At 38.8% G+C, this 23,726-nt stretch overlaps 1 protein-coding gene and 1 long non-coding RNA gene across 9 annotated transcripts in view; one reads left to right on the plus strand and one right to left on the minus strand.

The window, feature by feature from the left end:
* LOC138751556 (retinoic acid receptor beta) overlaps positions 1 to 23,726 on the plus strand; it is a 942,630-nt gene that overhangs the window by 412,859 nt on the left and 506,045 nt on the right. For all 8 annotated transcript variants that reach the window (XM_069913985.1, XM_069913986.1, XM_069913984.1 and 5 more), the window contains one exon: positions 17,322 to 17,739. In XM_069913985.1, coding sequence (XP_069770086.1) covers positions 17,562 to 17,739 — 178 coding nt within the window. In that variant the 5' untranslated portion in view covers positions 17,322 to 17,561. The remainder of the gene's footprint in view (positions 1 to 17,321; positions 17,740 to 23,726) is intronic.
* The window catches only part of LOC138751563 (uncharacterized), a 71,823-nt gene continuing 63,430 nt past the window's right edge, over positions 15,334 to 23,726 (minus strand). Inside the window, exon 4 of the long non-coding RNA XR_011350052.1 lies at positions 15,334 to 16,828. This is a non-coding gene — a long non-coding RNA (uncharacterized lncRNA). The remainder of the gene's footprint in view (positions 16,829 to 23,726) is intronic.

Below are 23,726 nucleotides of genomic sequence, written 5' to 3' on the forward strand. Positions count from 1 at the left end.
TCTGCTCATTTGAACTGGTTTTATCACCTTCAATAAAATGCTGGAAGTATTCAGCATGTCAAGCAGCATCTATGAGGAGGGAAACAGTTAATGTTTCAGGTCAATAGCTTCAAAAGGATTGGGAATAGTTAGAAATAAAAGTTTAAAATATAGAGAAAGAAAGTAAAGGAGGAGAGAACAAAAAATAAGGATTGTGATAGATAGAATGCAGGGGAGATTAAATGACAAAAGGTCTGGGTGTGAGGTAACAAAATCCTGGAGGAGATGGCCTTCTGTACAGCTGAAGTAACTGTATAGCCCAATTGAAGGAAGAGTTCATGTCAAAATAACTGCATATGTACTCTCACTTCACATTGTAGATAAGGCCACAAAGGGAGCATTGGATGCATTAAAACAATCCTGCAGATACACAAGTAAAGTGTTGCTTTACTTGAAAGGTCTGTTTGTAGCCCTGGACTGTGGTGAGGGAGGAGGTGCTTTCTCTAAATCGAGGAGACTGGGCGCAGACTCTTTGGTGAGCACCTTTGGTCTGTCTACACCAGTGACAGAGACGTTCCAGTGTTCAACCATTTCAGTTCTGTGTCACACTCTCATACTCGTATGTTTTTCCATGGCCTCATGTACTGTCCCACCAAGACCACCCATAAATTGGAGGAATTATGCCTGATTTTCTGTCTGGGCACTCTCCAGACGAATGGCATTACATAAACTTTTCTGGTTTCTGCTAACCTGCTCTCCTTTCCCCCTCCCTTCTCTTTTCCCTGTCAGCTCTCCACCCCTTCCCTCTCTATTCACCAAGCCATCCCTCCTCCCCTTGCTGCTGTGCTGTCCCTTCCTTCTCCATCTATTACCTCCTGACTTTGCAATCACGCTTCCTTCCCTTCTTTTTTGTTCAGATGCCTGCCTATATTTTTCCATACCTTGATGAAGGGCTCTAGCCTGAAATGTTGGTTATGTATTTTTATTTTTGCTATATAAAGGATACTGTTTAATCTGCTAAGTTTCTCCAGCATTGAGTTTTTATTTCAACAACGGTGTCTGTTTTACTTAAAAAATTATGTAGGTGAGATTCTGAATCTCTAAGGCATAGAAAGATGCAGACCATGTGCTGAAAGTGACATTAACATGGTCGAGCATGGATGGGATGGACTGATTCTGTGCTATGTGACTCTATGACAGATAGATCTTTAGAAGTATTTAAGATGAAGGTAGATTAATTTTTGAAATATTGGAGAATTGAGGGCTATTGGGAACTGGCTGAGAAAAGATCCACCATGATTGTATTGAACGGCAGGGCAGGGTTGATTGAGGAACCTGATGTTCCTGCTCCTATTGTGCTCGGGACTTGATGGCTGCAAGGCAATGCTAAGTTGTAGGTTATCCTCAGTGACGTGTCTTTTTCCACCCATGGAACAACTTTATTATTGGACATTCCAGTACATCTTTTAATGGAATCATTTGGACAATGTGGACACTTCTATTTTTCTGCTCTTCCTCCACTCTCTCTGGACATTCCAGTACATCTTTTAATGGAATCATTTGGACAATGTGGACACTTCTATTTTTCTGCTATTCCTCCACTCTCTCTTCCAAGTGGTCTTCAATAAGCTCAACTGTGATACAAGTCTGCAATGCATTAACAACTGCTCTAGAAGTATCAGGACAATATATGAATCTTCTGACCACTGTCCTCATATTTACATTGCTGGTATATTCTCCAAAGGTTATTTTTCTCAGATGTCTCGGGATTGGGCATTGTGGAGTTGTTGTGGACAGCGAAGAAGGTTTTTAAATCTTGCAGAGGGGTCTGGACCAGCTGGAAAAATGGGCTGAAAAACAGCAGATGGAATTTAATGAAGGCCAATGTGAGATGTTGCATTTTGGAAGGACAAACTAAGAAAGAACATACATGGTGAATGGTAGGGCACTGAAGAGTGTGGTAGAACAGAAGGATTTGGACAGGTATATGGACTGGGATCAGATCAGTGGGACTAGGCCAAAAAAATGGTTTGGCATTGCCTAGAAGGGCCGAAGGGGCCTTTTGCTGTGCTGTAATGTTCTATGGTTCTATGAGATCAAAATTTGATATCCCAATTTTAGTCATCCTTGACTATGAAATATGAATCTTCCATTAAAAAAGAGTGGAATATCCTTCTTTGGACATTTATTGACATTACTTCAACCTTTGACAGTCCGTTCATGGGTTGATTTGAGAGGAGTATGCTCTCAGACATATCAATAAATGTGGGAAGAAAATCATCATCCTTTAGATAAAGAGTGAATCATGGTTTTCCTCCCTTGAGTTTGTGCAGCAACATCATCTTGCATGATTTTGAAATTGTGCATGAGGTAAATTGACCTTTAGTTCCCTTAGCCAATCTTCATCAGTTACTCTGCTTAATTAACTGCTATTATTGGCTTGCTAACTGTTAGCCATAGTAACATACTATACTTTCTTTTAACTAGTACCTTCAGCCCTTCACTGGAATTCATCTTGAAACAAACTATGCTCTTATAAGCATCAAACAAAATGATCTCAGTGCATTGTTTAACAACGTACCAATGAATTATTCGGGGATCCATTGAGCAAATCTTTATTACAATACTTTATTCATTGCCCCTTTAATCTGTTCTTTCATTCCTTATGTGAAATGTGTAAATCACAGTGATTTCAAATGATTATGGATTGAAATAATCCTCCAATTTTTGCTCTCCTTCAATGTTGGCGACATCTTAGGCTTCCTACATTGGATAGTATCACCTATGTTGATGTGGAATAGGTCTGAGGCAATCTTGATTGGTATAATTGCATTTTCTCACTGCAGTATTCCATGCCTGTATATTTTCCACCAGAACCAAAAACTTCATTATTTTTGAATTGTATTGTTTCAGTTCAAATCAAGTCAAATTTATTGTCATCTAATTGTACAAGTACAACCTAACAAAACCGTGTTCTCCAGTCCTTGGTGCAAAACATGCAGACATTCAACCAGACATAACACACATGCAGACAAATAATACATATGCAGGACAAGTATGTTAGCTATAAAAATTCATAAATTAATATTGTTCTGTAGAAATGAGAGTCTCAAATGATTAGCAGTTCCTTTGGTCGTCAGCATTCTTGCTGCCTGTGGGAAAAAGCTGTTCTGCAGCCTGGTGGTGCTGGCTCTGATACTCCTGTATCTCTTCCCCAATGGGAGTTACTGAAAGATGCTGTGCGCAGGGTGGAAGGGGTCCTCAATGATTTTGCGCATCCTCTTTAGATAGTAACTCACGTCAATGGGGGGGGGGGGGGGGAGGGAGACTTCAATTCCCTTCTCTGCCACTCTTATGCTCCTGTGGATTGACCTCCAAACCATTTCTCTGCAGCAACAGTACCACACCGTGATGCAACAAGCCAGGATGCTCCCGACAGTGCTCTATAGAAGGTTGACATAATGGTGGCCGGTAGCCTTGCCTCCTTCAGTCGTCTTAGGAATTGCAGTCGCTGTTGCACATTCATGACAAGTGAGCAGATGTTGAGTGTCCACGATAGGTCACCAGTTAAGTGAACTCCAAGGAACTTGGTGCTCCATTCTCTCCACATCTGTTGATGTGCAGTCGAGGGATCATCTCCTTCCTCTTGTCCACATTGAGACTCAGGTTGTTCCTATCGCACCATTTAATGAGATTTTCCATCTCTTCTCTGTAGTGCAACTCATTATTGTCGCTGAAGTGGCCAACTACTGTTGTTTCATCTGCAAACTTGATGACACTGTTGGACATGAATGGGCTGAGCACAAAGCCCTGAGAATTGCGCCAGTGCTCACATGTCATTTGTTTTAAGATGCATTGAAAAGTTTTTTGTGTGCTATCCAGGCAAGTCAACTAACTACAACAAGTAGTGCAAGAATAAAAATAATATTACAATATAACTGAAGTGTGAGATATAGAGTTACATAAGATAAAAATGCAGATATTGTGTTAGAGAGAAACGTGCAGTTAAACAGCGTAAGGCATCATCGTGTATTAATGGAAGGTCCATTCAAGAGCCAAATAACAGAAAGAAAGAGGCTGTCCCTGAATGTGGAGTTGCATGTTTTCAAACTTTTTTTATCTTCTGCCTGAAGGGAGGGAGAAAAAACTTTCATGTTGGTTGTTTTCATGATGCAGTGGAAGGTGAAGATAGTTAATTGAGGCCAGCTTGGTTTGTAGGATGGCTTGAGCTGCATTCTCAACTCTCTGCAGTTTATTATGGCCTTCAAGAAACAGTTTTCGAAGCAAGTTGTGGTGTATTTAATCCAAATACTTTTTATGGTGCATTTGTAAAAATTGGTAAGGGACACTTGGACGTACAAAATTTCCTTAGGTAGGAGCAGTGTTGACGTACTTTCTTGGCTGTAACGTCAACTTGATTGGACCAGGACGGGCTACTGGAAATATTTATTCCTAAAATTATAAAGATCTCCACCATCTACATTTCAGTGGCATTGATACAGGTGGTGTGGCTGAAATTGATGACAAGTTGTCAGATTGCTTGTTGTGAAACCTTGCTACCAGATTCTCCATTTCCTTCCTATAATATGTCCCAGATTCATCCTATAATGCTGCTATCATCTGCAAACTGATGGATGGTGTTGGAACAGTACTCCACATCACAGTCATATGGCTAGAAGGAATATAGAGGGCTGAGCACACATCCTTGCAGGAGAAAATAATTGTTAGAATCCATAAATGAGAGCAAAAAAGAAAATAAATAGTCTTCTGGGCACTTTTTTGAAGCATTTCCATGAAGTAAAAAGTTGAAGGGTGTATCTTGAAGCATAGCTTTCTAGTGACCATCTTCTTTTCCAGTGTTCCTGTCAGTAACAGACCAGAGTGTTAAAAATGAATGGAAGCAATCATATCAGTTTCTGACAGTGGAGTAAACTGTTTATATAATCTCCTTGCATGATTTATGACTTCTCTGGTGTCCCTAACTTTCATAGCAGCTTACAAGGTGAAGTTAGTCACGTTGGTCTACAGCCCACCTTATAATATATCAAGCAGTTCCAGGAAAAATTTCACTTTGGCCGGTGAGCATAGAATAAAGCTCCCTTTAGTTTCATGTGCCTTAAAGCCAACTTCGGGACAATGTGAATGTTACTAATCTTCACACCAAGCAGTAGGACTGGATTTTGTTTGGTTATCCATCTGGGGGAAAATATTAAGAAGTATTGGGCTGAAAAATTTTACCATTAAGAAATGGGCTGAAACTGCCAATCAAATAAATCTTGCAGTAAAAGGTTTCATTACAACATTCTGACATGATCAAACCCAGCCATTCTAATTATGTTTTGCCATGGTGAATTGCATCAATCAAAAGAACATAAGATTGAATCATTTCCCCAAAGAGGAATCACACTAAAATAGAAAAGTTTATACAAAATTTAATTTAACAGCAACAATATCCAACACAGTAGCATTTTTGTTTGTGTGTTACTTTCTACAAAAGCTGATATGTCTGCTATGTGCACAAACAGAAAAAAAAACATTTGACTCCTGAGATTGTATCAGGTTATTCAATGTTCAGTCAGGTATTTAGACAAGAGGAAAATTATTTGTCTGTGTGTCAAGCTATTCCTTTCTTTGTCAGGGTGCACCTGAGGTTAAAAAAACAGTTTCAAACTCAGAAACTGGCCAATTCTTGATAAAAGGAGACGAATGTTAACTACTCTCAATGAGAAAACATTTAATTAAAAGTTTTAAAATCTGAAACATGTTGAACACACTTCTGGTGTTAAACAAGACCAGTCAGAAAACTGCTATTCTGAGGCAAGCCAGATATTTAGATACTTAATTAAATTCTGCAGTTGATTGTCTAAAATTTTAACAGGATATTAAATTGGGCTGATTCCTTGAAATCATATTACGTCCATTACTAGGGCTGTACCTTTGACCTTCCATCTTATACCATACCCTCCTTATGATACATTATCTCTGTTTCCTCTTTTTCCCCAGGAAGTATCTCTTAAAGAGTGCCTTCCACAGGACATCCAGCCTTTCTATCAAATCGGCTGTGGGTATGAAGAAACATAAATTAATTGAAATCAGTTTTCAAATTTTAAGGAGACTTGCACTGCAGAGTGATAGGTGCCGGGAACAGGCTGTCAATAGCAATGGTGGTAGCAGATACGATAGCAGCATTTAGGAGGCTGTTAAATAGACGCATAAATATACAGAGAGTTGAGGGATGTGGATTATGTGCAGGTAGAAGGCATTGTGTTTGTTATAGATCTCATGGAACAAAGGGGCAAATGTACTGTTCTATGCTCTGAAATCCTGCTAATTGAGCAGGGCCTTTACATTCCCCTCATTTATTTCCATATTTACTTTAGCCACCTTCAATTTTGACACATTAATTTAAGGCCCTGTGTGTTGATACAATATGCAAATAAATTATGGAATGATACCACAGCAGGGTGCTGTTTGTTTCACATGGCTTCATAGAGTTGTCCAATTAAGCTCATTCCTTTGCACTTTCTTTGCAGTCCCATAAAATTATTCCTTAAATCAATCGTCTAATTCCCTATTAAATATTTATACTGAATTGGCTTCACCAACCTTTGTAGCAACACAGTTCAAATCACAATTCAGTGTGAATCCTTTTTATGATTGCCTCTGATTTTTGTGTTAATCAATATATCTTGTATCCTATAGTCATTGATGGTTCTCCTACTGGAAGCAGATAATAATTTTGAACATCTTTCAAACCTCTTTTTAATCATCCTTTCTCTGACGTCAATTACCCAAGCTTCTCTGCACAATCCATGTTAACTGAAGAATTATGCTAGAAAATCTTGTTTGCACCATTACTAAGGATTTGACTTTTTACTTAAATTGTAGTCCCCAAATCAGAACAGAATATTCATGTTGAGGTTTGACCATTGTTAACTTCCTTGCTTTCATACGTCACTTCTGTCATTGAGATCTGTTGGTAATGGTATGGATAATGAAGAAGGTTCTTTCAGGCTACATCAAGCTCCAGCTCGGGTAGAAAATTTGGCAGAGTATTGACAAATGGAATTTAATCCTGATAAGAGCAAGAGTATACATTTTGGGAAGTCAACAGTTGAGTTCTTAGGAATGTTGATGAGCATAACTAGATGTGGCAAAGAGAGCATGCAGCATGTTTGCCTTCATAAGTCAGGCAGAGAATGTGAAACTTGGGCCACTTTATAAGATATTAGTTGGACTGCATTTTGAGTATCATGTGGAATGCTGTGATAGCACTGGAGAGATTCATCAAGATGTTGCCTGGATTGGAGGACTTTACTAATGGGTAGCGTGTATTCCCTGAAGTGAAGGAGGCTGAGGGATAACTTGATAAAGATACAGAAAAAGATAAGATTAGTATTGATCATCAGAAATTTTTCCAGTGTTAGTTGTATCAAAAAACAAGAGCGCATGTGTTTTAGGAGAAAGTGGTTTTTTTTTGAGGGAAAGGTATTTTGGGGAAGAGTGGTTGACTCCTGGAACGTGGTGCCAGTGGAGCTAGTGAAACCAGGAAAAATCATGTATAAAAGGCATTTAAATACTTGAAAGGGCATTTCCCCGAAATATTGGCAAATGGGTTTTGTGTAGAAAGGTAGAAAATGTGAATGCATGGACATGATGGGTCAAAAGCCCATTTCTATGTTGTACAATGCTAACTCCATGAAACAAAGGATCTCACATACATTTTTTAAGAGCAGCTATTAAATTTTGCTCCATGACTTTTGAATGTTTATGTTCAAAACCTCTATATAGCTGTGTCCATTTTAAAGCTGGACAATCAAGTTTAGATTGCCTGATCTGAGAACTTCAACTTTCTATCAACTTGAAGCATCCTGGACAGTTTTCCTGCATTAAAGCTGCCATATAAAGACAACGTAATGTTGCTGAAGGTGGTGTCAACAGTAAGGATGGTTTAGCTCAGGGGTCTCCAAAGTGGTCAATATCGACCCCTGGGGGTGATGGGGCTATCCAAGGAGTCTATAAATGCCTGTGGATCAAAAGAGAGTTGATAAATGCCGGTGGGGAGGTGTCATTTGAACTTTTAGGGTCGAGAGCTGACATTTGTATTAGAAAAAAATACATAAAATACAGCTTGCTGATACACATTTCTGATTTATATATAATTAGTTTTTATTGTCTATTTATTTTATATTCTGTTTACTGAAACATAATAATAGTTATAATAATTTATTATTGGTTGGAATCACAAGATAATGGACTATTTTAATACCTGTTTGCACATGGATGAATTGACAGAATTTCTTTACTCATATGATCTTTTAAAAATATTGATAAATGTATTAACTACATTTTAGCTTTAGCTTTATTTTCAAGTAGGTAATGAAAATCTGGGTGGTGGCAATGCTCGGCTGAGTATCCCAGCTGTGCCATTTCCTGTCCAATGGGGCCAACTAGTCTGGAGACAGCTAGTGCATACTCAATACCATAGCTATCGGAGTGGTGTCAGTGATCTGATAGATGTGTTGTGGTGGTACGCCACCGGCCTACTGCAGGGGGCAACCTCTGTACCTGCAGGAGTCTAAGGGGACAGGACAACACCTGGCTGGCTGTCAATCAGTTGACCTGAATGGATCAAGCCCCACCTGGTCGAATGTCAATCACCCTCTGGGATATAAGCCTGCGCCGATCTCCCAAGGCCTCACTCAGAGTTGCTGCAGCCACAGCCAGCCTGGCTCTGTGGAAGTCTTTGTGGATTAAGGCCTGTTGTACAGTCTTTATCTTTGTGTGTGTCTGACTCTGGCTAACAGTGCACCACATGTGTATTTGCCATATTTCATCTAAGCACAATGGCAGCTGCTAATGCTAAGAATAAGTGCCGACAAAATTCACAAGAGTATTTGCAATTTGGATTTGTACCTTTGTTTACTAATGAAACAATGCCTATGTGCTATTATGTGAAGACTTTCAGTAATGATCCCTTGAAACCTGCAAAGATGAAAGATCACCTCAAAAGGATTCACTCTGATGAGAAAAACAAAATCTTGATTTTTAAGCGCTGAAAGAAAAAATCAGAAATTGACCAAATTTAAGGACATTTTTTAAAGCTCCTCCCAGTGCTGATAATGGAGGACTGAAGGCATCATTCAGAATCTCCCTTAATATAGGAAAGAAAGGAAAATCGTATACCATTGGTGAGGAGATTGTAATACCTGCAATTAAAGATGTGATTGAAAATGTTCTGAAGGAAGACTCTCAACCTGCTCTAAAATGCATGCCATTAAGGGCAGATACAGTGCAATGAAGCATTGATGAGATGGCCGATGATGTGGAGAAAACCTTGACATCTGAACTTCAACATTGCAAGTTTTCCATCCAAATTGATGAAGCAACTTTCGGCAGTTCAAATATTCTCATGGCCAAATATTCTCATGGTGTTGTTGAAGAGTTTTTGTTTCCCAAGAACCTTAAAGGTGAGGTGAAATGTGAGACTTTTTTTTATATTTGGAGGATTATTTGAAAATACACAATGTTCCCCTCAGGAATTATACTGCAGTGGCTACCGATGGTTGGTCATTACAAATGATATGCGGCCTTACTCAAGGCCAAATTTCCCAATGTACGTAATTACACAGACACTATCTTGTAGCCATGAAACTCAGTGGTGAACTCCATGATGCCTTAAAAGTGTGCATCAGGTCAGTCAATAAAATTAAAGCATGTCTTCTCAATTTGTGACTGCTTGCAATGCTTTGTGATAAAAATGATGAAACTTTAAATCAATTACTTTTGCACACTTAGTTAAGATGGGTGTCAAGAGGTGATAGCTTGCAAGACTTATTGACTTGTATGACTCAATTGTGGAGTTTCTTACCAATGTGGACCCATCACTATGTGATGAGTTGAAAAAGTCTAAGAACCATCTGTTCTATTTGACAGAACTATATTCAAAATATAATGAAGTACAGAAACATCTGCAAGTTAAAGATGTTACAATTATTCAAGCCCGAACAATCCTAATAGGTTTCCAGTTCAAAATAGATCTATTTAAATCTTCATTGGCACATAGAGATTTCAAGTATTTTTCAAACTTATGGCAATTGGAAAAAGATGAAAACATTTCAGACTGTGATCTGGAGAAATACATGAAGCACCTTGAAAAATTAAGGGAAGACTTTAAAGTATGTTTCGAGGACCTGGAGAAAATCCACATACCTGACTGGATTGTTACACCGTTTGATTTGGAAATGAAAAATGCAGTCATTGAATCTCACTTAGAAGATTAACTTGTTGATATGTGTGTGGATCTAGAAGTGAAATCATTGTTCAAAAGTGACTATTGGAGCAATGTAAGTACTGCTACTAAACACCCCAGTTTAGTGCAGGGGTTGAGCCATTTTTACTTGCATTCCCAAGACTGTACATGGTTGAAGATGGTTTTAGCCTTGCAAATGTGGTTATAACAAAAAAGTAACAGACTGAACCTGGAAGAGCATGGTGGCTTACTACTAAAACTCATCAATCTCCAACCAAATCCGGATTTGGCATGCAGTTTCCCTCACTCTTCTTCTTCTTCTTCTTTGGCTTGGCTTCGCGGACGAAGATTTATGGAGGGGTAAAGTCCACGTCAGCTGCAGGCTCGTTTGTGGCTGACAAGTCCGATGCGGGACAGGCAGGCATGGTTGCAGCGGTTGCAAGGGAAAATTGGTGGGTTGGGGTTGGGTGTTGGGTTTTTCCTCCTTTGTCTTTTGTCAGTGAGGTGGGCTCTGCGGTCTTCTTCAAAGGAGGTTGCTGCCCGCCGAACTGTGAGGCGTCAAGATGCACGGTTTGAGGCGATATCAGCCCACTGGCGGTGGTCAATGTGGCAGGCACCAAGAGATTTCTTTAAGCAGTCCTTGTACCTCTTCTTTGGTGCACCCCTGTCTCGGTGGCCAGTGGAGAGCTTGCCATATAACACGATCTTGGGAAGGCATAATGCATATGGAAACTGCATGCCTATTTATTTATTCATTTTTTTGTACATGGCTGGGGGTCATGAGGGATCAAGGATTCCATGAAGGGGTCGATGGTCTAAAAAGTTTAGCTTGACTGTGAGGTAAAGGCCTATGTTGAACTTCACAGAAGATCAAACAAATGGGCGAAATTTTCTCAAGAAAAAAACCGAGGTTTCAATTAACTGCCATACTCCAGTTGACTGTATGCAGCTATTATTAACGCTGTATGATGAGTTGACAGGAATTCTAAGTGGATACAACCCTGGATAGAATTAGGATATCACAAAATAGTTTGGGCTGCCTATCTTGACTACATTCACCAGAGGGTGTTCAAAGGAAGTGAAAACCCTCTCCAATTCTTTTGTCAAACAGATCAATTAAAATGCAACCATCTGTGGGTTTTATTTCATTCTATGTTTAACTGACAGATTTTTTTGATATTTACGAAGTTCAAATGTAAATTTTTTTGGCCCACTCATTATGCCAAAAAAATACTTAGCCCACCTGGCTCAAATTGACCAGTCCACTGAAGACCATCAGAGAGAGTAAAGGACACCAAGGAGACTTGGGAAATTATCACAGAAGGTTGGAAACTTGTCAGTCCAGGCCACCGTGCAGTACAGAACAACAGATGCAATCTCTGAGAGACAGCTAAACCCTTAACGTTGTTCATTTATCCAATTAGAGTTTAATAAATCTGATTCCCGCTATATAATGTAGCAATGCCACCTGGTATTGAGGAAAAACACATGAGGGCATCCTGTATAATTATCCAAAGATCAGGAATGAAAGTCATCTATTCAAAGCTGAGCCTGCTGCATGTTTAGTTACTGTTAAATTTTAAATTTAGACATACAGGCCAGTTATAGGCCCTTTGGTCCCAAAAACCCATGCCGCCCAATTACACCTAATTGACCTACAGCCACAGTTTGGTTTTCTTTGAATGGTGGGAAGAAACCAGAGTACCGGGTGGAAATCCACGCAGACATGGGGAGAACGTACAAACTCCTTACAATGCCAGATTTGAACCTGAGTCACTGTTGCTGTAACAGCGTTGCACTAACCGCTACACTAACCAAACTACCCTTGTTGATTAATGGTCAACATTCCCTACTGTGGGAATGGTCTGAAAAGCTGCATCCAAGAAAAAAAAAAGTGGAATTGCAAAATCTAAAAATGAGCCAGGTGAGATGTGCTAAAAATTCTTGGAAAAGTGGGATTTGAGGGCTGAATATTGCAATAGTATTGTCAGAATCAGAATTTATTGTTATGAATATGCCACAAAATTTGTTGTTTTGTGGAAGCAGTACAGGTACAAATATTAATTACAGATCTAAATATTAAAGCTATGAATTACATTTTAAAACTGAATAAATTAGTGCAAAAAAAGAGAAAGTGGGAGAGTGTCTGAGAGTCGTTGTCCATCCAGAAATCTGATGGCAGAGGAGAAGAAGCTGTTTCTGTGTCGTTGGGTGTTCATCTTCAGGTTCCTGAATCTCCTTCCTGATGCAGCATGAAGAGGGCATGGTCTGGTGGTGAGGGTCCTTGAGCATAGTTAAGACACCACCTCTTGTAGATGTCCTCGATGGGGTGAAGACCTGATGCCTCTGATAGTGTTGGCCAAGTTCACAACTCTCTGTAATCTTCTTCTGTTCTGTATATTGGCACCTCCACACCAGGCAGTGATGCCACCAGTCAGAATGTTCTCGAAGTTGCAAGAGTCTTTTTAAGATCTTAGTTGCCATCAAGGAACTATAAATTCATTTAATGGGATAAATGCATCTGAATGTTTTCAAATTAAGTACATTGAGCACACAAAATACAGAACAAATTCAAAGACAGATCATTATTTTTGTACAGAGGGTGGTGAATGGTGATCAAGCTGCCAGAGAAGGTGGTTAAGGCAGGCACTGTTGCAATTTTTAAGAAACATTTGGATGGATACGTAAATAGGATATGTTTAGAGGGATATGGACCAAATGCAGGCAGGTGGAACTTGAGTGGGTGGGATATTTTGGTCGACGTGGACAAATTGAGCCAAAGGGCCTATTTATTGCACTGTATGAATCTGACTTTATAGCATTATATTTTTCAGAAGATAAGATTATTTCAACATCCATAGTTTTAGGGGATTGGGGTTTTACCTTTGCATATTGCTTTATGATGTATAATTGTACAGAGACAGCTCCTGGAATGGTACATGCAATTTTGATTTAGCCTCAGAAGGATATATTTGTCATTAGAGATAATTTATCAAAGATTAACCAGACTAATCTTTGGGATGGCAAGGCTGTCATCTGATGAAAGCTGGGATTTACAGGTCTTATTTTCACTGAAGATTAGAAGAATGACAAGAAATAGATATCCTTCTTTATCCAAATTTAAAAATTTTTTTGGATAACTAAGGATTTCGGATAATCGGAGTTGTACTGTATAGAGGCACAGGGTACCAACGAAAAAGGATGCAGTAGTTGATCTCCAAGTAGGGAACAAGACAGGTCAGGTGACAGATGTATGTGTAGGTGAAAATTTTGGTTCCAGTGACCATAATATCATTATGGAAGAGGATAAGTCTGGTCCTCACGTTGGGATTCTAAATTAGAGGAAGGCAAATTTTGTGGAAATGAGATCTAGGAAGAATGGATTGGGATATGTTGTTTTCTGGCAACGATGTGTTAAGTAAGTGGCTGGCCTTCAAAGGCAAAGTTTTGAGAGTGCAAAATTTGCATGTTCCTGTTAGGATTAAAGGCAAAGTTAACAGGGATAGGGAACCCTGGTTTTCAAGGGATATTGGCAATCTGGTTAAGAAGAAGAGGGAGATGTATCAGCAACAAGGAGGTAATGAGGTAGTTAAAGAGTACAGAAAATGTAAGAAAATACTCAAGGAATTCAGGAAAGCAAAAAGAAAACACGAGGTTGGTTTGGCTGATAATGTGAAGGTAAACCTGAAGGGTTTCTACAAGTATGTTAAGAATAAAAGGATAGTAAAGGACAAAATTGGTCCCTGGAGGATCAGAGTGGTCAACTATGTATGGAGCCCCTCGTAATGGGGGTAACAGTTTTTTTTTGCATCAGTATTTACTCAGGAAACTGGCATAGTGTATAAGGAAAGAAGGGAAATAAACAAAAGGGTCAAGGAACAGATGGAGATTAAGGAGGAGAAAGTTCTTGCTGACTTAACGCGAATAAAGGTAGATAAATCACCCGGGCGAGATATGATATTCCCTCGGAACTTGAGAGGGACTAGAGTAGAAATTGCAGGGGCCCTTGCAGATATATTTAAAATGTCCTTAGTCACGAGTGAGGAGACAGAGGATTGGAGGGTAGCTCATGTTGTCTTGTTGTTTTAAAAAAACTCCAAAAATAAGCCAGATAATTATTGGCCAGTGAGCCTGATGTCAGTAATAGGTACATTATTGGAAGGAGTTCTGAGAGATCGGTTATATAGATATTTAGACACCCATGGGCTGATTAAAGACAGTCAGCATGGCTTTGTATATGGTAGTTTGTGTTTAATGAATCCTGTAGAGTTTTTCAAGGAGGTTACCAAGAAGAGAGATGAAGGAAAGTCTGTGGATGTTGTCTACATGGACTTTAGTAAAGCCTTTGCCAAGGATTGAATGGCCTGTTTTCTGTGCTGTAGAGATTTATGGTTCTATGGATAAGCCGTAAAGAAATCTGAATTTAAGAAAATTTGAAACTAAGGATATATAGTTAAACCTCTGGTATCCAGTGTCTATGTGAATGCCAGATAAGTGAATTTTCCGGTCGCTTGAAATTGTGTGTTGCATGATTGGCAAACTAACCGGGAGGTGCACCAATTTTAAATTTCCGTATTTTTTACCTATTTATTTGCCACAATTATTTTGCCAGTTGCTTGTGCCTACTGGTTGTTTGAATTCCAGATATCAGGAGTTTTACGGTATTTGTAAAAGAATAGCTGCAATATCCTTACTGAGCAGGAACCTGCTTTTTTCTTAAAACCTAACTATGGTTTACTGGCTGTAGAAAACAGTAAAGAACTATATTTTTCCACTAGGTTTATTTTGTGAATTTCATCCTCTATATTTCCCTGGTGTTATTTTCTCCTTCCCAATCAGTGGCCGTTTCCCATTCTGCAGTGCATGGATCTGTGTCATCAATTGCTGTGATAGGGTCAGAACATGGAGTCCTGCAGCTATTGTATAATAAGTAGACCGTATTATCACCTGGTTTGTGTATCTGCCTGGCTAATACCAACCAGGTTTCATAAGAAATGGGCATTATGTAGGTTGAGAGAATTATTTATAGGGAGCAGAAATAAGAAGTAAGATGGATACTTTCAGTATATCAATTTTTAATAAACATTTCATTAGCACATCATTATTTTTAGCTGAAACATCAGTGCAGTTGCTCAGTTAGTGTCGGGTTTCTGAATGAAAAGAGCAAAAGTTCCAATTGGAAGAAAAAATAAAACAATTAAATCAGTCATACTAGCACACGATGTGACTCAGCAAACACAAAAAAGCACATTGAGGACATCTGCTTCTAACATTTAAAAACTTCTATATATACAATATATGATACAATTTACGTTGTACAATAATGTTGGGTGGCACAATGTTTTGAAGTTCCAGCGACCCGAGTTCAATATCTGTGTGTAATTTGCATATTCTCCCTGCGATCACATTGTCCAGTTGCTCCCAAATGTGGTTGAGTTGGGTAAGCTAATATGTGACCATAAATTGCCCCCAGAGGGTAGAGGAATGATGGAATCTAGAAAGGGATGATGGTGGAGGAGTGGGGGCTGTTGATGTGAGGGAACGCAAGGAGAATAAAATGGGTTAAGGTTGGAGAAGTGCAACAGTGGGTGACTGATGTCAGCACAGATTTGGTGGGTTGAAGGCCCATCTCCACTCTGCATCTCTTTGGCTGAATTAAGTATGTAGTGTTTTTTCATGTGGTAATATATTTATTTGTAACCTCTTTTTACCATCATATCTCTATTATATTCCTGCATTACCAATATAATAATGAAATGTTGCAATGATTGTCAAATGCAAAATACTGTCAGGTGCAATGGTTTATCGTATTGGTAGTAGCAGAAAGCATAGGATATATCAGTGAAGCCTCATAGAATTTCAGTCAAATCAAATCATTTAAAAATGCTGCTATTATCAAGTTCATGCCTGTTGTCACATGTATCAAAATCCAGTGATAGAGGTTGTTTTGCAAGCAAACCAGTGGAGATGTAATACAGAGTTCAACAAATAAGTCATAGTGCAGTCAGAGAAGAATCAGATGGTACATTATCAAAGGCAATATCATTTTATGAGTTGGTTCATTCAAGAGCCTGACAACAACAGGAAATAAACTGTCCTTTTATCCAGTGATGCATGCTCATACTTGTGAATCTATGACCTGATGAGAGAGTGGGGTAAGGAAAGTGAGGCCAGGATGGGGTGAGTCCTTTAATATGTTGGCTGCTTTTCCAAAGCAGCGCGTGTTGAGAACTCTGCAGTTTCTTGCCATCTTGGTGGACCAGTCCCTGTGCCATGCAGCAATGCTCCCTGATATGCTTCCAAAAGTGAATCAGGAGAAATCATTAATGGCCACCGACGACATGCCAAATTTGCTCAGGCTTCTGAGAAAGTAAAGGCATTGATGTACTTTTTTGGCCATTGCATTGACATGGATGGATCAGGACAAGGCACCGGTGATGTTTACACCCTTGAACTTAAAGGTATTCACTATAATTTGATTTGAACCTACTGTATAAGAAAAATTTGAACAGTTTTCTCAACTTCAATAAGTCACTCAATTCAAGAAGACTCGGGGATAAAGCAGATTTCTTAGTTTTGAGAAAAGTTATCCATATCCTGTGAATGAAAAGAGAAGCTCAAATCATGATCTTTACTTGCATGGTTTATGACTTCTAATTTTCTTAAACAGGCTTTCAGCACCCACTCAACTTTTATTCTCTGTTCATTCTTATAAAGAATAATAATAAAACTAAAAATTAAAATAAAAACAATACTGGAGAAACTCAGCAGGTCAAACAGTGTACTTAATGTAGCAAAGATAAAGATACATAACCAATGTTTCAGCTATGAAGATATACCTTGGTCTTCAAGTCCAAAACGTTGGTTATGTATCTTTATCTTTGCTCTATAAAGTTCACTGTTTGACCTGCTGAGTTCTTCCAACATTGTGTTTTTATTCAATTAATGTTGTTTGCGGACTTTCGTGTTTTACTTCTGCTACTAATAATTAAATTGTATCATTAAATTCAAAAGCACATGATTATGATTGGCCAGTAATATTTTGTGATCATTTTTCTCAACATTGTATTCTTCTGTTTTGTTTTTACAGCTTGAAGGAAAACCCTTCTTTCTGCAAGTAAACTTAAGTCGACAAAAGATTTGTCCCGTGGCTTAATTGACTGGATCAGAAGCAGAGACATTTCTCACCTACTTCAAATCTCCCCTCAGTGAATGCAAACATAAGCTTTGGACATTTCATTCCATCTGCTTTTTGAGATCCATTTGACAATATTAAGTGAACTTTCTGGATACTCGGACTGTACATCTTCTGTTTGCAAGGACAATCATTATGACGACCAGCAGCTCCTCGTGCCGAACTCCCATTACTAGCGGCCACATGAGTCGCTATCCAACGGCAACTTTCCCTTTCATCTTCCCTCCTATATTTGGTGGATTCTCACCTCCTGCATTAAATGGACGTCAGAGCCACACGCCTGCAAGTGGATGTAGTACACCTTCTCCTGCAAGTGAGTACCAAAAAGCAACCATTGCAACGTAGATGGATTCCAAACTTAGTTCAATGGCAATACTTTAAGCAAGTGTTTTTTTTGTGTGAGCAATATTTCTATTGAGTTTGATCATTTCATTGTGATGGTATCAGCAGAGAGATCAACTGCTAAAATTGGTTAACACCCAGGCTGAGGTTCAACAGAAGTACAGAACAATTAGAATCTCTTGATTCTAGCCAGCCAGAATGAGTGTGGATCAGGTTCGTGTTGGTGCCTTTTATGTGAACAATTGCAAAGTTTCAAATAACTTCATCATCTGAACTACTTTCAAATGCATTTGTGGTAACTTTGTGATGAAAATCAATTATTTATACTAATGTATATTTGAATCACAATTATTATTGAAGGATTCCACTGTTTGATACAACTTCATTGCAACACATTATCATAGTGAGAAAGATTGTGTACATGCCACGTTTACAAGCAGTCAAATAATAAGGGAGCAGACCAGTTACAACCTGATAGATTCATATCGTATTGAGAGGAGAATGCTAACAATTTTTGTCTGGCATGAGTTAGAAACACATTACAGCATTTACCCACACATTGGAAACATTCCTGTTGCAAAAAAATAATGTCACATTATAAAACCCAGTCACAATTTTATTTATGTTTCACATATGTTTACATTCTCTGTGAGAGTATCAAATAACTCCTTACTAGAACACAATCACTTCAAAAATTAATTCCATAATTCTAATTTTCATCTTCCTGATATTTATAAACTAGAAAGGTGAAGTTGAAATCAGGGACATTATGTTTATGAATAACTGCATCTTGTACATGTACAATTCTTGCAAGAAGTTTTGTTTCATCTTGCAGACATTCACAGCATTCAGTGTAGCTAAATAATGACAAAACCAATTTCTTTTCAGCAGCTGTTAACTTTTAGCTTGAACCAGCACTGCTATTCATAATGTGTGATATGTGAAAGAGTGAAGGAGGTGTGGCCCATCCTGCTTGGGTGTCACAGCTTAGAGGTGAGTTTTTAAAGTGATAGAGGGACAAGATTCATATATTCCCTTCAGCAGTGAAACAGAATTAATTAATTACTTTAATAGCTCTTTGTAGTTCTAAAATGAGAGAAAAAAACTTTGCATTTACAGCAACATGAATAAAACTCCAAGCTTCTTGTAGTCAGGCAGCATAGAGCAGGCCCTTCAGCCCAAAACCAAGTTTGCATTTCCTTTCATTTGGCCTGTATCCTTCCAAACCCTTTTATCCATGCATCTGTCCAAATCTGTACAAAATATTCATATTTGTACGGCTAACAATGATAGATTAAAATACAAATCTGAAGAACCTAACACCAGCATACACAAATATAAATAATTCACTTTGGTGTAGATGGAAGATAACTGTAATGTTGTGAATTAACCTGCTGTGCCACATGTTTCTGGTATGACATCATAGTTGGTATCAAGACAACAATTCAAGACAGCAAAAAAATTATTATTATTCCTGTCACAGCAGTGGCCATAACTCCATGGCACTTTGACTAGTTCAAATCTGCAGTTCATTCAATGGGGGATGGTTTAATGTGCAATTCACAGACTGCATCCTGAGATTTTCCTGAACCTTCTGCACAGATTTCTCCTAAGTAGTGTTCATCTTCGAGCTTTTGAAAATTGTTGCTGAATTGTATTCCTATTGGTATGGATAGAGCTGAACTGAATGTACATGTTTTCCAGCTAAATTAGTTACTTAATTCACTGGTAGAGACACTGGTACTAAGTGCCTGGGAGGGTATTGTCTCTACTTGTTCTCAGTCTCCAATGTCAGATCCACATTTAATGGAACAATGCCTGCAGGGATGGCTACACCCGTTCAGAGTCCGTGCTATCAGCCATGAAATGCTACTTCCTCAAAATCCCTTCTAATTGATAGATGCTGAAGAGTACAAGGAACACAATTATTTCCTTAATATTAAATTTAGGAATATTACTCCTCACAAAGGTTAGTTGCGTGGCAGAGTGGTTGGGGGCTGGATGTTAACTATTTGTTGGAGGCTCGAGTTCAAATTTTCCTGTGTACTATGGACTTTGGGACTGGAAGTCAGTCTGATGGAGAAGTTATCTTTATGTGAAGGGATTAAAGGGACCGAAGAAGTAAGGAGAGGCAGTGAGCAAGAACCGCTGTGTCTGAGATAACACTGCATGTATGATCAGTGCCTCTGCGCATTCTCACTTACTGTGTGTGCACTATTGACTGTTCAAGAGAAAGTATACTCCGATCACTTTAGAATCTTTTGACACTAGGCCACTACTTCACTTGACAAAAACCTTTATTATCATGTGCAATCCCACTTTAAATGAAGTCGCACCATAGCAACATTCAACATTCATGACCTGAAATGTCTGTCCACAATATTTCCAAGTGTGATCTCATCATCTTCTACAGTTGTAATGTGACATCCCTGCTCTTGAATTCTCTCTCTCTCTGTCACACTTAGAGAAAAGCCTGTTTGACTCTCTGCTTGCAAAACCACATGACCTTCTTAGAACAGCAAAAACAGATTGTTGTCTCCCAAAATCAATTATTGAGAGATCTTATCAGTTTTCTGAGATGGGCCCTTCCATTTTCATCTCATTGTGAAAATCTCCAGCACAGGAGTCTATGGTCTTTGCAGACTTGAAGACACTACTCTTGGATTTTAAAACTAGATCTGTTTTGAAGTGTTTGTATCTGTTTGTGACCGAATAAAAACCCCACAATCTATCTCATCCAAAAACACATCTATACATAATATATAACATAATCTGTCACAATACAAGCTCATCATCTGCATTCATTGCTCCCAATATGGCCTCCTCTATATCAGTAGGAGCAAGAACAAACTTGGGGAATGTTTCACATAGTGTCTCTGGTTTGTCTGCAATGGCCATCCTGAGCTCCCAGTTGCAGACCATTTTAAATCCCCATCCCAATCCAATTCTATTTCAGTTCTGCATCCCACTTATATACTCATGTGTATCCAGGGCTTCATGTACTTTCCCACCAAGACCACCCGTAAATTGGAGGAACAACACGTGATTTTCCATCTGGGCACTCTCCAGCCAGATGGCATTAACATACATTTTTCCAGTTTCTGCTAATCTGCTCTCTCTTCCCTTCTCTCCCCTTCCCCTTGTCTTCTTTCTCTCCAACCGCTTCCCTCTCTATTCACTGAACCATCCCTTCTGCCCCTGTTTGCTTGCTGTTATGCCCTCTCTCCCTCCCTTATCCACCTATTATCTCCTGTCTTTGGTACAGTGCTCTCTCCCCCTACTGCTCCCCCCTCCCCTACCATTTTGTTTGGACGATTGCCGACATTTTTCCATAACTTGAAAAAGGGCTCAAGCCCAGAGTGATGGTTATATATTTCTATATTTGCTATTAAAAGATACAGTTTGACCTTCTAAGTTTCTCTGGCATTGCGTTTTTACCAATTCCCATATTGACCTGCCATCCTTGGCATTCACTTTCAGAGAAAGGCCCAACATAAACTTGAGGAACCACACTTCATAATCTTCCTTGTCAATCTGCAGCCCATTGGCATAAACATGGAATTTTCTAATTTCAGTTAATGAGTACCCTTTTCTTCCGACCTAACTTCTGTTCTTCCCCTCCACCCCCATTTTACCCCTGACCTGCTCACCACTCCACCTTGACCCCCCACCCATTCTCATTCCTCTTCCTCTCTGGTTCCATCCTCTTCGATCCCACATTTTCCCTGCAGGATTCTTTCCCCTTTTCATCCCCCCCCCTCCCCCCAATCTCTCATCATACCATATTGTCACCTCTTCTTAGCAGATTTCTGTACTGGTAGCTTTTGTCCCCACTTATCAGTCCCTGTCATTTTCCACCTGACCCTTTTGTTTTTCTTGCCACTCTTTCCCTTTGTTTGGCACATGTCAATCAACTGCTTCTGCTTCTGTCTGTCACATCTCCCTGGTTAACCAATTCTCAACTAGGACTGATTGAGAATTCTCCTCCCACCCTGTCTCTTGGCTATTTCCCCTTAGTTCTCAGTCTTGATAAAGGGTTCTGGCTTAAATCTTTGACCATTCTTTTTCTTCCATTGATGCTGCTTAACTCTGAGTTCCTCCAGCAAGATTTTTTTTGCATCAGAAGTCTCAGATCACCTTCGGATTCCAGGACTTTAGGAACTCCAGTTGCCTATTACTTTAATTCTCTGATGCTCTCCCACTCTGATTTAATCTCTTTGCACCACTCTCTTCCCACAAAGAACTTTTGTTTTCTAATGCTTCCTAGTTCTCGTGCAATATTATTAACCTGAAATGTTAACTCTCCTTCCCTCTATATAGATGCTGCCTGATCTATTGAGTACTTCAAACATTTTCCATTTTTATTTCAGATGTCCAGCATTTGCAATTTTTTAATTGCCTTTTTACATAGATTAAAACCAAAATATGGAAAGGCATTATTTCTTAATAATATACCAAAGTAATTTTCAAACTGGTATCTTCTTGAAGATCTTTGCCTGTGGATAAAGTATTCTCAAAGTGAAGTGACTATTTTTTGAATATTTATTACAAATATTTCTTGATCTTTACTCAGGAAAAACAAATTCCAACTTTATCTCGCAAAAACTTATTTAATGCTCTACTGCTTAAATTCTCTTGTATTATATAACACCCCATCATAGCAAAGTAAGCCTCACAAAATACATTCAAGCTCTGCTCTGCACCCTCTTATCAATTGTGTGAGAATAGCCAAAGTAAAGTCCAATTTTGATTTCCCTTCAAATGGGGAACACTGCTTTCTACCTTGTACTTGGTCTCAAATGATTTGATGTGAATGGCAAGAAGTTCATATTGTAAAATACAAAGGATTTAACATGACCTTTCCCCTTGAACTTTTGTGACCGACACCTGGAAAGTGTCTAATGTTTCAACAAGCACTGTTTCTGTTCTGCCTAGTTAGCACATTGGTTCAATTCAAGGTGTCAATTAAGTATACAGCTTCATAAATTATACCTACTGATATTTTTAAAATTATTTTCAATAATTATGAGAACCACAATATTTTGCTTTTCACGAAGTTTCTTGGGGTTCAACATTGCTCCTGATCTGACTAAGGTGTCAGAGGATATGCTGAAAAACTTCTTCTTGAGGCTACATTAGGCATAATGAAGCATTGCTTCTCTGGAAAACATGGAGAAATGTTAGTATGGGGTGAAGATTGTACGTGGCAGCTGAAGACAATCTGTTGGTGGCCGAAGGTATAACAACAAAATGTTGCACAAATACTCTTCATTAAAAGACCAATGTGATAGAAAATATAAAATCAGCTAGAAACATTGAGTAGGTTGGGCATCTGTGGAGAGAGTTTCATGTCTGAAATATCGTCAGGACGGTACACTTCAGAGGGTCTGTTGCTTCATTCATTGATTATCAGAGAAAGAAGGGAGCTATTTATCTTGTCAGTAATTGAAGATGCAGAACAGTATATAACACAGGATTTGTATCAATAATAATGTGGTAAAATATGACCTATTCATTTGGCATCTTGGCTCAGGTACCCTATCTCATTCCTTTTCCACCAGACACTCCAATTTAAAATGTTGGGGCAGAGTCCAAGGTTGAACAGTAGTTCAAGGAAGTAATTTTTTGAAAGAAAACAGCACTGAGGTGTTTGATGAAATGAATTATTTATCAACTTTGTATATATTGAAGACTAATCCTTTAGTTATAGCAATATGTAGGGTAAGAGTCCGAAGAGGTGTCTCCATCACATTGATTGACAAGGTATTTGTTCCCAATGTATGGTTAAATACAGCAATAACATTTAACCTCTGGAGAGTGTTCATTTACATTTGAAAAGCAGCACTCTGACTTTAAAAATCGGTGTACTCTTCACTACGTGAATGGATTTTTTAAAACTGTCTCTGAACTGACATCCAAGTTAATTTAATTTTCACTGTTTAAACATTTAAGTTCTAA

This window comes from Narcine bancroftii, chromosome 1 (assembly GCF_036971445.1).
Source record: "Narcine bancroftii isolate sNarBan1 chromosome 1, sNarBan1.hap1, whole genome shotgun sequence".
NCBI classification, from domain to species: Eukaryota; Metazoa; Chordata; class Chondrichthyes; order Torpediniformes; family Narcinidae; genus Narcine; species Narcine bancroftii.